General features: G+C 36.6%; 1 protein-coding gene across 2 annotated transcripts in view; it reads right to left on the bottom strand.

Moving 5' to 3' along the window:
• The window catches only part of IBTK (inhibitor of Bruton tyrosine kinase), an 88631-nt gene that overhangs the window by 29949 nt on the left and 41255 nt on the right, over positions 1-17427 (bottom strand). For both annotated transcript variants that reach the window (XM_062186416.1, XM_062186415.1), the window contains exons 17-22: positions 13596-13697; positions 10938-11055; positions 6462-6522; positions 5558-5679; positions 4231-4343; positions 1958-2106 (exon numbers count right to left, since the gene is read on the bottom strand). In XM_062186416.1, coding sequence (XP_062042400.1) covers positions 1958-2106; positions 4231-4343; positions 5558-5679; positions 6462-6522; positions 10938-11055; positions 13596-13697 — 665 coding nt within the window. The remainder of the gene's footprint in view (positions 1-1957; positions 2107-4230; positions 4344-5557; positions 5680-6461; positions 6523-10937; positions 11056-13595; positions 13698-17427) is intronic.

Raw genomic sequence — 17427 nt, forward strand, 5'->3', positions numbered from 1 at the left:
AAAAAAAACATTAAAAGAAGTTAATAACAGCAGGCACCTATTTTACTAGCTAACATATAGTTGGTACATAAAAATTACTAGTTGCATTATAGTAAGGAATAAAATCTTCTGACTTTAAATCATCTAGTATCCTCAATTCATGTTCTTCTATAGCTTAATGCCTTAATTCTCAAACCACAGTGTTTACTATAACCTGATCATTGTGAGCTTTGAGAATAATTTTTAGGGCAATAAGTTTACATGTTAGGTTGCTATTTACACAAATAATAAATAAAAATGTTAATAAATACAAGTTGTACAAATAAGATATTAAGCAGTAATTTAAAATTGGTTTCCAACACTTCAGTATAAAACAAAATGAAAGTCTGGTATAAAAGTCATTTGCATCACTCTGAATACAATTAAAGTATTTTTTTTTTTTTTAATTTGACAGTTAGACAGTGAGAGAGAAAGACAGAGAAAAAGGTCTTCCTTCCGTTGGTTCACCCCCAATATGGCTGCCACAGCCAGAGCTATGCTGATCCGAAGCCAAAGAGCCAGGTGTTCTTCCTGGTCTTCCATGTAGATGCAGAGGCCCAAGCACTTGGGCCATCCTCCACTGCTTTCCCAGGCCATAGCAGAGAGCTGGACTGGAAGAGAAGCAACCGGGACTAGAACCTGGCACCCATATGGGATGCCGGCACCACAGGCAGAGGATTAACCAAGTGAGCCATGGCGCCAGCCCCCACAATTAAAGTATTCTGAACAAAATTAAATAATATTGACACTTTAAAAGGAACCTTAAAAATACTGCTATTATAATAGGTCAAGGAAGTTATTATAATGGTATTTCCAACTTCATGATAGATTACTTTATTTATGGAAGGCATTCACAATAAGCCTTCAATCTTCCTTTAAATCTCAATTGTCTTTTGGATCAACCTTATTTGAATAATTATCCCTAAAATTCTACTCTACATTAAAAAAAATATCCTGAGACTTAGAAGGTAAATTCCCATTGTTTCTAATGGTCCCAATATGTTCTGTACATGTACAAACAGGAGAAAAATATTTTTTCTCTAATAAGTTGGACATTTTTTAGCCTTACAGATTAATAACTATGGAACAAAATGTTAAGAAAAGTCAAAAAACCGCCTTCCTCAGAGCTGACCACATTAGGAATCCTGCAGTTTAATGTCAATTGTGTCTAACTAGAAGAACTCAATCATTCTAGCGTGTTTTACTCCAGTAAAAAACACCATGGAGAAAGAAAGTACATAGAATTTTGTTTTCAAAATCATTTTTCTTTACTAACTTTTATCTAGTGTTACCTGACATTTCAGAAACCATATATCAATAATTTATCTATAAATATAGTTTAATATGTTTATGCAGTGTTACTATATTTTACATCAATATTATACTTAGAGAAAGAAGATTAGAAATATAAAAGCTCAAAACTACTATTAAAATTTCTAAAACCAGGGGCTAGCGCCGTGGCACAGCGGGTTAAAGCCCTGGCCTGAAGCGCTGGCATCCCATATGAGTACCAGTTCAAGTCCCGGCTGCTCTCTGCTGTGGCCTGGGAAAGCAGTGGAAGATGGCCCAAGTCCTTGGGCCCCTGCACCCACGTGGGAGACCCAGAAGAAGCTCCTGGCTCCTGGATTCGGATTGGCGCAGCTCTGGCCATTGGGGCCAATTGGGGGAGTGAATCAGTGGATGGAAGACCTCTCCCTCTCTCTGCCTCTCCTATCTCTGTGTAACTTTGACTTTCAAATAAATAAATAAAAAATTTTTTTAAAAAAATTTCAAAATCAGAAAGGTTATGCGAATTTTAGAAAACTAACACTATAAATATTACATAATTAGTTATATTTCCTCCTAAACCAACCAGGAGAGTGTTTTAAAGTTAGACCAAAGTTAATAAAAAACAAGATGAACTGTCAGCATGTCTGGAAACTGCTTTTAAGAAACAAACCTCAATTTTATCCGAATGAAATCCTGTTGTAAAATCAGGGGACTGTAAATCTCTAGGACTACCCAGTCCTACGTAGCTTCCTTCAGAGTCTGACGTCAATAGTTCTGGAAGGGAGTCCACAGAACTGGTCTTACCAGCTTTTAACAATCCTAAAATATGGAATTAAAAAACAAGAAAATTAAATAGATACATATATATGAAATACATACGCATTATATTCAATTAAACAGAAAGCTAAAGCTTCCATTTATCCAGACTTAGTGTACTTTAATTATTTTCATTGCATCAAAATCTTAATAATGTAAGCTAGCTGAAAAAAATCAGTTTAAGTGAAAAAATAAAATGAAGGAGATTATAAAACAATAGCTTTATTCATTATAATTACATGCTAATTATTCCATAAACCTGAGGAAGACAGTTCTTTGAGAACGACTTTTTTTTTCTCATAAAAGATAATGACAAATAAATTAATAAACTTCAGACACACCTCTCTTTTCTCTTTCTCATTTCAAAGGGTGACTGGCCCTATTCTGTGTGGGAGGAAGCATATTGCCAATTTTTCACTTAGCCTGCAGACTAGCCCAGTAGCAGAGGTTCCTACAGAAGCCAATTTTGGTTTCTTTCAGGTTTTATTTTTTTCTATAAAATAACCTCCGCAAATTGAGAGCTATTTTAAATTAGCTTATCACATGAAACAACAGAGTTGTTACGAAATTGATAAATACATGCCTCCATGTCACAAGTGGATCAATTTTTTTTAAAGATTTATTTATTTATTTGAAAGTCAGAGTTACACAGAGAGAGGAGAGGCAGAGAGAGAGAGATCTTCCATCCAATGGTTCACTCCCCAGTTGGCTGCAACGACCAGAGCTGTGCTGATCCAAATCCAGGAGCTAGGAGCTTCTTCCGGGTCTCCCACGTGGGTGCAGGGGCCCAAAGACTTGGGCCATCTTCTGCTACTTTTCCAGGCCATAGCTGAGAGATGGATTGGAAGATGAGCAGTTGGGACTAGAACCAGCACCAGGCCAGGGCGTTAGCCCGCTGCACCATAGCACCGGCCCCAAGTGGATCAATTTTTAAAAAAATGTGTGTGTGCATGCAAATGTGTGCAGAATGTTTGGGGTCAGGGAGACAGCAAGAAACATACTGCCACAAGAAAAAAACAATGTAGTTAAGAGGTTAACAATCAATGTAAATAGAGTATATAAGGGGCCAGAGCTGTGCCACAGCAGGTTAAATCCCTGGCCTGCAGCGTTGGCATCCCATATGGGTTTCAGTTTGAGTCCTGGCTGCTGCACTTCCAATCCAGTTCTCTGCTGTACCCTAAGAAAGCAGTAGAAGATGGCCCAAGTCCTTGGGCCCCTAGACCTACATGAGAGACCTGGAAGAAGCTCCTAGCTCTTAGCTTCAGATCAGCTAAACTCTGGCCGTTGTGGTCATTTGGGGAGTGAATCAGTGGATCAAGACCTTTCTCTCTCTCTCTCGGGATCTACCTCTCTAACTCTTTCTTTCAAATAAATCTTAAAAAAAAAAAAAAAAAAAGATTAGCTACTTGCTAGCTCAGAGTATTATTTTTAAAAAAAAAAAAAGAAAGAAAACAGACTCACATATGGTCTAAAAATAAAATATGTTATATTCTACTATTAGATTATAACCGTCTTACAGACACATATAGTTCCTTGCCCACCTCCAATTTCCTATGCTCTGTACCACTGTAGAGAGAGGTCTCTATAAAACATAAATCTAATTCAGTTGTACACTGTTTCAAAATCTCATCAAGAGCCACCCACAGCCTGTCAAATAAAATCCAAATTCTTTACTTGGAAAATAAAATCCTCTAAAATCTGACCCAATCTATTTCTTACCTGCATACATCCATGTGGCTTAGCGATGCTGAACTATATGCACACAAAATATGCAGTTCATTCTATTGTCTCCATGCTTGGGAACATATTGCCCCCTTTGCATAGTATATCCATCTGCTACTTTGTTATTTTAACTTCATACTTCAAGATCCAGTCTAGCCTTCCCTGACCTCAGCCTAGTTGGGAGGGCTCTTTTGTGCTCCCAGGACAAGAAAGTCTTCTAATTGGAGTATTCACATTAATACACCATCATTTCCTGAAGCCTCTATAAAGACTATTATCTATTTCAGTGGTCCCTGCTTATGGCACATCAAAATATTTAATACACATTAAATGAATTAGATAATGAATAGCGATATCAAGGAACTATTAGAACTGGAAATATTTGCTAAAATACTTTCCACTAACCTGTAGCAGGTGGACTCTGAATAATATCTGAAAGGTTATAACCTCCAGAGCTATCTGAACGCTTACGTGGCTTCTTTTTAGCTTTTGTTTTTGCCTTCTTGAACATAGTTTCCCTAGGAAAAAAAAAACAAAGTGATTTATTTGGAAAATTAATTAGGTTAGAAATGAAATGGTAGAACTTTGGAAATCGACAGAACATAGCATTTTGGTCAAAAAGAAACCATTTAAGGATATGTACACTCTAGTCACACTTATGTATGTGGCCCTAAAACAAATTAAATTCACTGGACCTCAGTTATTCTAACCTTAGCCTTTCTGCAAAAGTCATGAACAAGAAGGTATGGAGGAAAATATATCAAAAAGTAAACTCTAATCTTGCTAGAACAAAGAAGGAGCAATCACTTGGTTGAATGGATTTGTGGACAAGATCAAGAGCTAATGCTCAGGGCCAGCACTGTGGTACAGCAGGTTAAAGCCCCAGCCTGTGGCGTCAGCATCCCATATGGGTACCGGTTCAAGTCCTGGCTGCTCCACTTCTGATTCAGCTCTCTGCTATGCCTGGGAAAGCAGTAGAGGATGGTCCAACTCCTTGGGCCCGTGCACCTGTGACAGACACCTGGAAGAAGCTCCTGGCTCCTGGCTTCAGATGAGCTCAGCTCTGGCTGTTGCAGTCATTTGGGGAATGAACCAACAGAATGGAAGACCTCTCTCTCTCTCTGGCTCTACCTCTCTCAGTAACTCTGTCTTTCAAATAAATAAAATAATTAAAAAAAAAAAAAAAACAACCTAATTTTCCACTGTGAAAAAAAAAAAAGAGCTTTCGCTCCTTCAACCTAAGCACTGACCCTAGCCTTAATAAACCCAATATCACTAATTCTCAAGCAGTTCCAGAATTGTTTTAGCTTTGCTCTTCTAAGTCAATAGCACTGGGCAATCACTTTCCCAACGTCCAAAGCTGTTATCATCTCTTGACTGCTGTTTGCTCCTTTCTTGTTTTCTCTGCTCTAATGTAATATGTCTCCATAAATTTCTTTAAAATAATCTCTACAAATCTGGGGGAGGCAACAATGCAAATACACTTATTTAACCCAACATGTTTAACCTGAAGACTACACTCTTTTTATATTTACATTTTAAATTTGTTACATTGCAAAATATTAACTATATACTTAATATGTATTATACCACAGTTAATGAATATAATACTTCTGTAAAAATTTAATTGTTTCTTTCATTATCAAAACAAAGGTGTCAAGTATCCAAATTAAAGTGAGGCAAAGAGAAAGAAGGAATGAAAGCAGGGGAAAAAAAAAAAAACAGAGCTTACGAATAATTTTGTTCCACATTCATTTCTTCTTTCAAAAAAATATCTCCATCTTCTACTTCCAAACAGCTAATATCTGGGCCATCTTGATATGGTGTAATGATTCTTCTATCCATTGCTGGAATCTACAGAATTAAAGATGTCATTTTTAAAGAATAAAATTTGTAAATATCTTTAATAGATAAAATATACCATTTGTTTTATATGAAGTAGAAAAAGTCTAGAATGAATAATGAATTGAATCAAATGTTTAAATCATTAAGTTTTTTCTGCAAAACAGTAAAAAAAAAACCTTAAAATTGTCACTTTATTATGTTTTTATACTGTCCTGACATGTAGTAAATAATGAAAGACTTTCTCAGTAAATTTCAGTAAATAAATTTAAATAGATATTAATTTTATCATTAAATACCTTCAACATGCATTATCATGTTTATGAGACCTAAATGAAATCCTGTGTCCTCATATAGCAGGTTAAGTCATCACCTGCAGTGCTGGCATCCCATATTGGCACTCATTAGAGTCCCAGCTGCTCCACTTCCAACCCAGTTCTCTGCTAATGTGCCTGGGAAAGCAGCAGAAAATGGTCCAAGTCCTTGAGCCCCTGCACTGATGTGGGAGAGCAGGAAGAAGCTCTTGGCTTCTGGCTTCAGCTCTGGCCACTGCAGCCATTTGGGAAGTGAACCAGTGGACAGAAGATCTCTCTCATCTCTCCTTTCTCTTTCTCTCTCTCTCTGCCCCTGCCTCTCTGTAACTATGACTTTCAAATAAAGAAATAATATTTTTTTAAAATCCTATATATATATATATTTAGAATTTATTAGGAAATTATTCCATTCAGAAGTCATATCTAAATATGTTGCTTTAGATGGTAATATTATGTCCATTGTAAAAACAAAAAACATACCATTTTTCGGTAGAACACAGAAAGATCCTTTAAGACATCCTCACTTAAAACATCAAGAGACCTAAAACATAAAATATAACATTCTCTTTTTATGTTTCAAGTAAATAGCAAACATATCAGAAAAATATCTTGAATAAAACTCAGGCAACTCATAAATAAGAGTAAAAAGGATCTTTTCCATCATAATAAAATAAAAGGTAAAAATTTTCCAACCTTCATTTCCAGAAATTACCATCTTTAACTACAGAAGCAGTATTCAGTCTTCAGTCTTCTATACTCACAGAACAATGGCACAAGTATCCAGATACTTGATTCTACATAAAATTATCACTGCTACAAATTACATGTATATCACTGAACACACTACTTCTCTGGGCCTTAGCAGCTTAATGTGTACAATAAGACTTAAGACTAGAGCAGCTGAACTCAGGATAGACTTTAAGGATCTCTCAGTTTCCAAAGAGGTACTTTAAGATTTCAGTGAAAACTCAAATCGAAGTTTACATTCTAATACATATATTTTAAACTATTTCTACAATTAATTCAAAACAACTTACACATTCAAATGTGTACCATACCAGTTTTCAACACTGGGGGATAATTAATACATTAACTTGTGACGCTAAGTAAATTTTGGTGCAGGTATCTTTTCCTAACATCTCTACACATGTTATTTATACCTCTAGCAAACACATAACTGATTAAAAATGGTTAAGTTTGTAAAACATTTGCTTTAATTCAACTTATACATATCTATTCACAAAATGGTACAAGTAAAAACACTACAATGGCAGCTGCTATCCTTAAATGACTCAATTGACAAACTAACCAAAATATAATAACTAGCTAAACAATAGTATTGTGATGTATCATTTTACAATATCTTATTGTAGAGTTGGTATGTTTTTTAATATTTGATTGATTCTTATCTGAATAAGTGAATGAGTTTAACTTGGCAATGCAGAGTAATAAAACTGTAATGAATAGAATTACTAAAGCAATCTCAACAATGAAATTTAGTCTAGCAGATTATGACACTAAGATATTTTAGGCACTTTAAAATTACATTGTATAATTCTCATAGTACTGATTTGCATTTAAAAGCATTTTTTCATAAAATAATGAAGCCTTAAACTGCAAAAGCATTTTCTCTAAATGAACCCTGACAACCATTAAGTTGTTAGTAATTTATTTCCAAAATACAATAAGACTATTTCATGTGCTTTGAAATTAGTTTAATTTAAGATCAACCTAAATTTGAAAGTGAACCATTGAAAAACTATTAACATATAGATCAAGATTTTCTTAGTTCTTTGACAAACAAAAAGAAGTTTTCTATCTACAAGAATCTATTTTACAAAGTTTTAGTAGAATCTACAAAGTTTTAATAAAGGGTATTAGTAGAATCTACTTTACAAAGCTTTCATAAAAATAAACTGCATTAATCTTTATACCATTTTTAGAACATTAACACATAGTAAACCACAAAGCACTATGATTATTACTATTAAAACACAGTACAGGCCGGTGCCGTGGCTCACTAGGCTAATCCTCTGCCTTGCGGTGCCGGCACACCGGGTTCTAGTCCTGGTCAGGGCACTGGATTCTGTCCCGGTTGCCCCTCTTCCAGGCCAGCTCTCTGCTGTGGCCAGGGAGTGCAGTGGAGGATGGCCCAAGTGCTTGGGCCCTGCACCCCATGGGAGACCAGGAGAAGCACCAACGGCAAAGGAAGACCTTTCTCTCTGTCTCTCTCTCTCTCACTGTCCACTCTGCCTGTCAAAAAAAAAAAAAACCACACTACAGGCCGGCGCCGTGGCTTAACAGGCTAATCCTCCGCCTTGCAGCATCGGCACACTGGGTTCTAGTCCTGGTTGGGCGCCGGATTCTATCCCGGTTGCCCCTCTTCCAGGCCAGCTCTCTGCTATGGCCCGGGAAGGCAGTGGAGGATGGCTCCTGCACCTGCATGGGAGACCAGGAGAAGCACCTGGCTCCTGGCTTCGGATCAGCAAGATGCGCCAGCCACAGCAGCCATTGGAGGGTGAACCAACAGCAAAAAGGAAGACCTCTCTCTCTGTCTCTCTCTCTCACTATCCACTCTGCCTGTCAAAAACACACACACACACACACACACACAGTACAGAAATAAACTGGATAATCAAAACTTAAACTACAAATTCACACCAAGAACTCTAATCCCAAATTCCTATGTTCACCAAACTAGTCTCATTTTTCTCACCACTATTTTATAATGATTAAGTAATATTTTGACCTTATATTAAAAAATAAATGTATACTTCTACATGTGGAGATGCAGTTTTTCCAGCATCATTTGTTAAAGAGACTGCCTCTGCTCCACAGGTTGATTTTAGCTCCTTTATCAAATATAAGTTGGCTGTAGATGCATGGGTTGATTTCTGAAGTTCCTATTTTATTCCATTGGTCTATAAGTCTGTTTTTGTGCCAGTACCAGGCTGTTTTGATTGTTAACTGCCCTGTAGTACGTCTTGAAATCAGGTATTGTGATGCCTCCAGCTTTATTTTTTGTATATAAGATTGCTTTAGCTATTCAGGGTCTCTCGTGTTTCCATATGAATTTTGGCATTGTTTTCTCTAGATGTGCAAAGAATGTCATTAGATACCGACCTCACATCCTATACAAAAATCCACTCAAAATGGATCAAAAACCTAAATCTAAACCAAATGCTATCAAATTATTAGAGAACATGGAGGAAACTCAACAAGGCATTGGCATAGGCAATGACTTCTTGGAAAAGACCCCTAGATACAGGCAATGCCAAAATCGACAAATGGGGGATTACATCAAGCTGAGAAGCTTCTGCACTACAAAAGAAACACTCAGCAAAATGAATAGGCAGCTGACAGAATGGGATAATATATTTGCAAACTGCACAACTGATAAAGGGTTAACATTCAGAATATATAAAGAGCTCAAGAAATTCAACAACAACAAAATAAACAACCCAATAAAGAAATAGGCAAAGGACTTAAACAGGCATTTCTCAAGAAAGGAAATTCAATTAGCCAACAGACACTTGCAAAAATGCTCAGGTTCATAGCCTTCAAGGAAATGCAAATCAAAACCACAAGGAGGTTCCACCTCACTCCAGTTAGAATGGCTAGCATACAGAAATCAACAAACAACAAATGAGAGGATGTGGGAAAAAAGGTACTCTTATCCACTGCTGGTAGGAATGTGAACTGGGGCAACCACTGTGGAAGACAGTATGGAGATACCTCAGAAAACTGAATATAGATCTACCATACGATCCAGTCATCCAACTCCTGGGAACTTACCCAAACCAAAAAAGAACAGTACATGAAAGAGATATCTGGGGGCCGGAACTGCAGTACAGTGGGTTAACACCCTAGCCTGAAGCACTGGCATCCTATGTGGGTGCTGGTTCAAGACTCGGCTGCTCTACTTCCAATCCAGCTCCCCGCTTATGGCCTGGGAAAGCAATAGAGGGTGGCCCAAGTCCTTGGGGTCCCTGCACCTGCTTGAGAGACCTGGAAGAAGCTCTTGGCTCCTGGCTTCGGATTGGCTCAGCTCTGACCACTACAGCCAATTTGGGAAAACCTCTCTCTCTGCCTCTCCTCTCTTTGTGTAACTCTGACTTTTAAATAAATAAATAAATCGTTAAAAAAAAGAGAGAGAGAGAGATATCTGTACTCCCATGTTCACTGCAGCACAATTCACAATAACTAAGATATGGAATCAACCAGATGTTCATCAACTACTGACTGGATAAAGAAATTATGGTATATATACTATGGAGTACTACTCAGCTGTTAAAAAAAAAAATCCCGTCTTTTGCAAGAAGATGGTCACAAATGGAAGCCATTATACTTAGTGAAATAAGCCAGTCCCAAAAAGACAAATATGTTTTCCCAGATCTGATAGAACTAATAGCATACCTGAAATGTAATGTATTTGAGTGAAATAGTCAATTGGAGAATCAATGATTGTTTATAGCCCCTTGTGTCTTTCACTGAGGAACAAACTTTTGTTTAGTTTTATTTTGTTTTGTTTTCTTTCTCTTTATACTATTTGCTTAATCCCTCTACTTAGAGTAGGGCTAACGATAAGATCACTAAGTAAACTGATAGTAGATCATCATAAAAATTAAGAATGGAAATCCAAAAGGGGTGGCAGTTGGAATGTGGGTAGGAGGGAGGGGAAGCCCACTTTGTTCCTAAATCTGTATATATGAAATAGATGAAACTTATATACCTTAAACAAAAAAAGAAAATAATTAAATGTACACTTTTTTCATTAAAAAAACATTGCTACATTGAAAAGTGTCTAAGATCCCTCAAATTCTAAATGTCTATAACTCATAAATCTTATTATCAAATTCTTTCCATCTAGGTAAAACTCAATTCACTTTTAAATTACTAAAATATCTGCTACTAAATGTTTTTGCAAAAGTCATATAATACAGGCATACTACCTACCTTGCTTCAAGTAAAGCTGCCATATTCAATCCTATAAACTGTAAACAAGATAGCTTCAATTGTTCAGCATTATACATTGCTGCAAATTCCAGTAGCATAGCAGCATTTTTAAGGGTAACTTTAATGGAAAAAAAAAAAAAAGATTTGTAAAATTAGATGAAGACACAGTAGTAGAGTAAATGAATATAGTTATTTCTAAAATTGTAAGATTGAAACATTTGGAACAAGAAAAATTAAGTATTTTCTTGACAAAACTAATTTACTGCGATATATAATTCATTTTCCATCCCAACTCAACAAATTAAGTTCAAAAGAGTGTTTAAACAAAGTAAGCTTACATATACAGAAATTTTAGGCACAACAAAAAGTGTATTAATATCACCTAAAATCACACATATGAAACTGATAATCTTCTACCAAATAATTTTTGAATATTTTAACTTCAATTCATGAATAACTTGCCTTTTCACTTATATAGCACATAGCAAAACTAAAAACAATATTTCTTAAAACTAAGAGGAACTGGTAAAACTGGTTAAATAACCTATCAGAATTTATTTGGACACACACATGCACAAATATATATACTTGGAAAATAAGTACATTTAACTCATAGCATATAATTCATGATAATACAGAAACTGATATACTGTGCAAAAGAATCTGAATTTAGTTGCAACCCCAGTAACTTTATATATGAAACGTTCTGCTTTGCTAAAGAGTCTCTCAGAATATCTTGTACACACAGCATGTAACTGTAGTTTCCCAAACCCTTTCACGTTTGTTCTTACTTTCTACTGTGAGTCCCAGCTAATAGAAAAACATGAATCTTTTCTACTCTTGGCTTATTCCATTTCTTTTTTCTTTCTCTCCTGTAACTTTGTCAAAAGCTGCAACTACAGTCAATAATGGTCTGTCTCACTCCTAACATAAAATTTCAAATAATGATGAAGGCATCTCACATTTCACAAAAATAAAATTGAGTCACACAAAATCTTCCATTGGACAAGGATCTACACACTGTCCAATAATTAAAGAACAGATTTTTGTGGAATCATTCATTTGCTAGCTTCTAGAAAGATTTAGGAGTTCATAAATACAGAAAATTGTGCAGCAAAGGTCAAAAATACCCAAAGTAGGTCAGCAATGCCAATTGAACAAGTGAAAAATATCACCATGCATTGTATATTAGATGCTGTGTCCTTTAAAATAGTTTTGAATATTTTCTTTTCTTACTTAAAAGGAAATCAGGGCTATTATTTCTCTTTGGCTAACTAAGAAGATACCTTAATGCTCAAAAGTGTGTAAGTAAGATGCCAGAGCTAAAACAAAATCCTAGCAAATACAAATTAGGAAATTTTGATAGGCACTCCCTTGACACTTCCTGAGTCAGCAATGAAGTAGAACAAATATAAAATTAGAAAATGAAAAAACTCTTGTCAGATTAGGGAAAATGAAAAAAAACTCATGTCAGCTTAACGAAATTTAACCTTTATTCTAGAGTAGGCAATTAAAAATTATCTAAACTAGAAAAAGGCATAACTACTTCCTATAGAAAGTAGAAAGGAGAAACATCATTTAAAAATTACTGTGATGCCACATAGACAGAATGGCAAACAGTGGGTCAGAACTAATACAGTCAAGATGAGAATCCAAAGGTAGGGGAAATTTAACCAGCAAAGTTAAAATGAATCATTTTCGACACCCAAAAAATATTGGGTATAAGCAGCATGTAACAAAAAATAATTTTGGATTTCAAAGTTAAATGTTCAGGTAAAGAGTCATGCAATTAAGTGAAATAATGAACAGAGAAAAGTCTGAAAAAAAAATGTGGTTTGCTGAGATATTAATGAAAGAATTACATAAAAACTGCAGCAAACCATAGGAAATGGATAGCTGGAAACAGTTACATGAACGATCATGGTAAAGGTAAAAAAAAACTCTCAAATTCTTGCACTTGAAAATATCATAAATTTGACACCATTCAAATAATTCAAGATTTCATGACATTTCAGTACAAATTAACATCATATGTCAAGTCTAAGATACACGCATTTTCACATATTTACGAGATAAAGGATATCCTTACAAATGATGGCATATCACAATTTAAAAGATTTGACACTTTTTATGGTACAAAAAAATAATGGTGTAGTTTACCATAATGACATCATAAAGTCCATAAAGCACACTAATCCTGAATCAACCTGAAAAAACACTAACACTCTAATTTAAAAATACTCATGGGGCCAGCGCTGTGGCATAGTGGGTAAAGCCGCCACCTGCAGTGCCAGCATCCCATATGGGCACTGGTTCGAGTACCAGCAGCTCCACTTCCAATCCAGCTCTCTGCTGTGGCCTGGGAAAGCAATGAAAGATGGTCCAAATCCTTGGGCCCCTGCACCTGCATGGGAGACCCAGAAGAAGCTCCTGGCTCTTGGCTTTGGATCTGCGCAGTTCCAGATATTTCGGCCAATTAGGGAGTGAACCAGCAGATGGAAGACCTTTCTCTCTCTCTCTCTCTCTCTCTCTTCGGCCAATTAGGGAGTGAACCAGCAGATGGAAGACCTTTCTTTCTCTCTCTCTCTCTCTCTCTCTGCCTCTCCTTCTCTGTGTAACTCTTTCAAATTAATTAATTAATTGATTTTAAAAACTCACGTTTCTCAGTTAATGCCACTTCACAAATTTCTTTCAATCGAGTTATGAGAAGCTGATCAGCTACCACAAGAACACGACAAATAAAATCCACATTTTGAGATTCTAAAAAAAAAAAAGATTAAAAAAAAATAGCATCAAGGCATTACTTTGTAAAATTATACCCAGGAAGAAAGTTTCAAGTAATAAAGACATTAGAAACAGAATTATGATGACTTTTTAAATGTTCGAATAGTAACTATGATAAACAGTAAATATGTCAAAATATTTCTCTTTTACATAAAAATCTGTAAAAAAAAAAAAAGATACCAAAATGCTTTGGCTCACACTGAAACCACCAAATGGCCAACATAAGGTGACCATTTCAGTCTTGAAGGCTTCTAGAATGCCTATTTGTTTATAATCTATTTTGAAATATTTCTAATAAGGAAAGGGGAAGTCAAATTTCAGTATCTATACAAATATACATATTTCTGAAATTAGTAATAACAGGGAACAGTCAAATCTCAGCATCTATACACACACACACACAATACGTAGATTCACAGGTAAGCTCTCAGGCTTTCTTATTTAAAACAAAATTCATTATTTACCAATACTTTAAAAATTTTTTTTAGAAGTTCCTGAAGTTAAAATTCAACTTCCTGGCTCTAAGAGTTACTAATGGTCTCCAAGGAAGCTCCTTAGCTGCTGCTAAAATAACAACAAAAATAGAAAAGAAACCAAAAACAAAATGTCAACATGGAAGACAGGTAGGGAAGAGGTTAAGAAAAAAGAAGAAAAAAAGAGATTCCAAGATGGAGGAATATGCTATGGATAAATAGTAAAAAAAAAAAAAAAAAAATAGTAGAAAACCACAGTGGAAATTCTACGGAAGGAAGAGGAACGCCATGGACCTGTGTGGAAGGTGCAGACATGTAATATGAACACAGACCACCATACAACTCCAGCAGCCGAGAGCCGGAGCAAGCACCAGCTTTGGAGACTGAGTTGCGATCATACTGCAGCACCCATGCCAATGATGATATAGCCGGAGGGAGAGCGCGGAATGAGTCCGACCTAGAGTCCCAGGGAAAAGAGGGTACCTGCGAACCCAGTTAAAAAAGGGGGGCACGTTTCTCTCACTCCATCCTCCCCAAAACAGCCCACAGCAACTGAGAGAGGACAGGTGCCATTTTGCATGTAAGCGGCAGCCGCGGAAGCCCCTATGCATGTGCACAGCAACTGGCTGAGACAAGATGCCATCTTCTCAGTACTGACAGCAGCAGCTCTGGTGCAAGTGGTGAGGAGAAGGCAGCATATGGCCAACGGATCTTGTATGCGTGTGATCCAGAGATTCTAGCAGAGAAATCTGTGTTCCTCACTGCCTTTGAGTCTGGCTGTAAGGACTGACAGGAAGCTGGGCACCCGCGTAAGACTCTGAGGGAACGCAAGGCTCCCAACATACCAGTCTCACAAGCCACCTAGGCAGAGCACCCACAAGCAGCTGGTTCTGAGGCAGTCTGTCTCTCTGTGGACTGGACAGGCTTGCAGGGCAGAGCAGATCCTCTGCTGCCTGTGATTGTGGAAGCCTTCTGTGCTGAGACTGTGCTGACTCCGTGGCTTCACGAGAGGACACAGGGTGGAACTGGGTCTCTGGACAATCTCTGTGAGAGTTCCAAACGCTTGGAGCTCCCTGGTTGCCTACGGTGGGTCACTGCAGTGAAATTAGTGCTCACGGTGCGGACTCTGCAGATCCTTTGTGTGGTACATATAGCAGCATGTATACGTACTGCACTAACTGGGGGCTAACACGTGGGATTTGATCACCTTGGAAGAGAGAAGGTGAGGGTGTGATCACAACAACAGAGTTCACCATACCCCCACCCCTCCTGTTAACAAGAGGAGATCGCCCACGTCCAACTTGGGTGTCAACATGGATGCTCGCCCCACTCTATAGAGCACTGACCACAGCTCCTTGGCCTTGGCCAAACGCACCATATATCTCTGACTATTCCCTGAAAGTGTACACATTCCACTAAGCCACAAAGGCATAGTTCAAAGATAAAAGCCATCAGAGGAAAAAACAAACAAGTATCTCCACAGATGCCTAAAAATAAATGCAGAAATTCAAGAAACAAGAATAAGGAAAATAACATGACCACACAAAAGAAACACAACAACATTCCAATATTAGAATATGAAGATGAAGACACTGCTAAAATGCCTGAAAAGAATTCAAAAGATTAATCATAGGATTACTTAGACGCAATGAGAAGCAAATCCACGAATTAAAGAAATAAATACACGACATGAATAAAATTCTTCCCATGATTAAGATTTTAAAGAGAAATCAAAATGAAATATTAGAAATGAAGAATGCAATAGATCAAATAAATAATACAGTGGAAAACCTTAACAACAGCCTTGGTGAGGCAGAAGAAAGAATATCTGAGTTAGAAGACAAATCTTTGGAAATTTTACAGTCAGACTGAAAAAAAAAAAGTACAAAAAAAATTAAAACAGTGTTAAAGATTTCTGGAATACTATTAAATGACCCAAAATACAGGTCTTAGGAGTTCCTGAAGGTGTGGAAAGACAAAAGGAACTAGAAGGCCTTTGTGGTAAAATAATTAAAGAAAAATTCCCTAATTTGGAGAAAGAATGGGACATTCAAGTATAAGTAGCACAAAGAACCCCTAATAGACATGAGCAGAAAGATCTACAACATGACACATTGCAGTCAAACTTTCCAAGTAAAACATAAAGAAAAGATTCTAAAATGAGCACGAGAGTAATGCCAGATTACTTTTAGAGGATCTCCATTTAGATTCACAGCTGACTTCTTAGCAGAAACTCTACAGGCTAGGAGAAAATGGCAAGACATGGCTCAAGTCTTAAGAGAAAAAAAAACTGTCAACCACAAAATACCATACCCTGAAAAGCTCTCATTTATGAATGAAGGTGAAAAAAAATCTTCCATAACAAACATAAATTGAAAGAATTTGTTACCACTCATCCGGCCTTACAAAAGATACTTAGGGATATGCTACACACGAAAACACAGAAAGAAAGTCATCATCATGAAAGAATATGAAGGCAGAAAATATCCCAATAAAAGTACAAAGGAAACCCCTACTAGTCAATAGGAATATTTATGGAAAAATGGCAGGGCCAAGTTGTTACTTATCAATAGTAAATCTGAATGTCAATGGCCTAAACTCTTTACTTAAAAGATATAGATTGGCTGAAAGGATTAAAAAAACAAGACCCATCTATTCACTACATATGAAACACAACTCACCAACAAAGATACCAGCAGATTGAAAGTGAAAGGATGGAAAAAGATATTTCATGCTGACAGAAAGCAAAAAAAGGACAGGTTTTAGCCATCTTAAAATCAGCCAAATAGACTTTAACACAAAAACTGTTAAAAGAGACAAAGAAGGGCACTACGTATGATTAAGAGATCAATTCAACAAGAAGATGTGACTATAAAAAATGTTTACGCACCCAATTATAGGGCACCTGGCTAATTAAAAGAAATGTTAATGGACCTAAAGGGAGACACAGACTCCAATACAATAGTAATGGGGGACTTCAACATCTAACTTCATCAGTGGACAGATCAACTAGACAGAAAATCAACAAAGAAACAACAGAGTTAATTGACACCATGGACCAAATGGATCTAACTGATATATACAGAACTTTCTGTCCCACACTTGCAGAATACACATTCCTCTCATCAGTACATGGAACTTTCTCTATGATAGACCACATGTTGGCTACAAATGAAGTCTCAGATATTCAAAAAAATTAGAGATCATACCATGCATCTCCTCCGATCACAATG

This window comes from Lepus europaeus, chromosome 3 (assembly GCF_033115175.1).
Source record: "Lepus europaeus isolate LE1 chromosome 3, mLepTim1.pri, whole genome shotgun sequence".
NCBI classification, from domain to species: domain Eukaryota; kingdom Metazoa; phylum Chordata; class Mammalia; order Lagomorpha; family Leporidae; genus Lepus; species Lepus europaeus.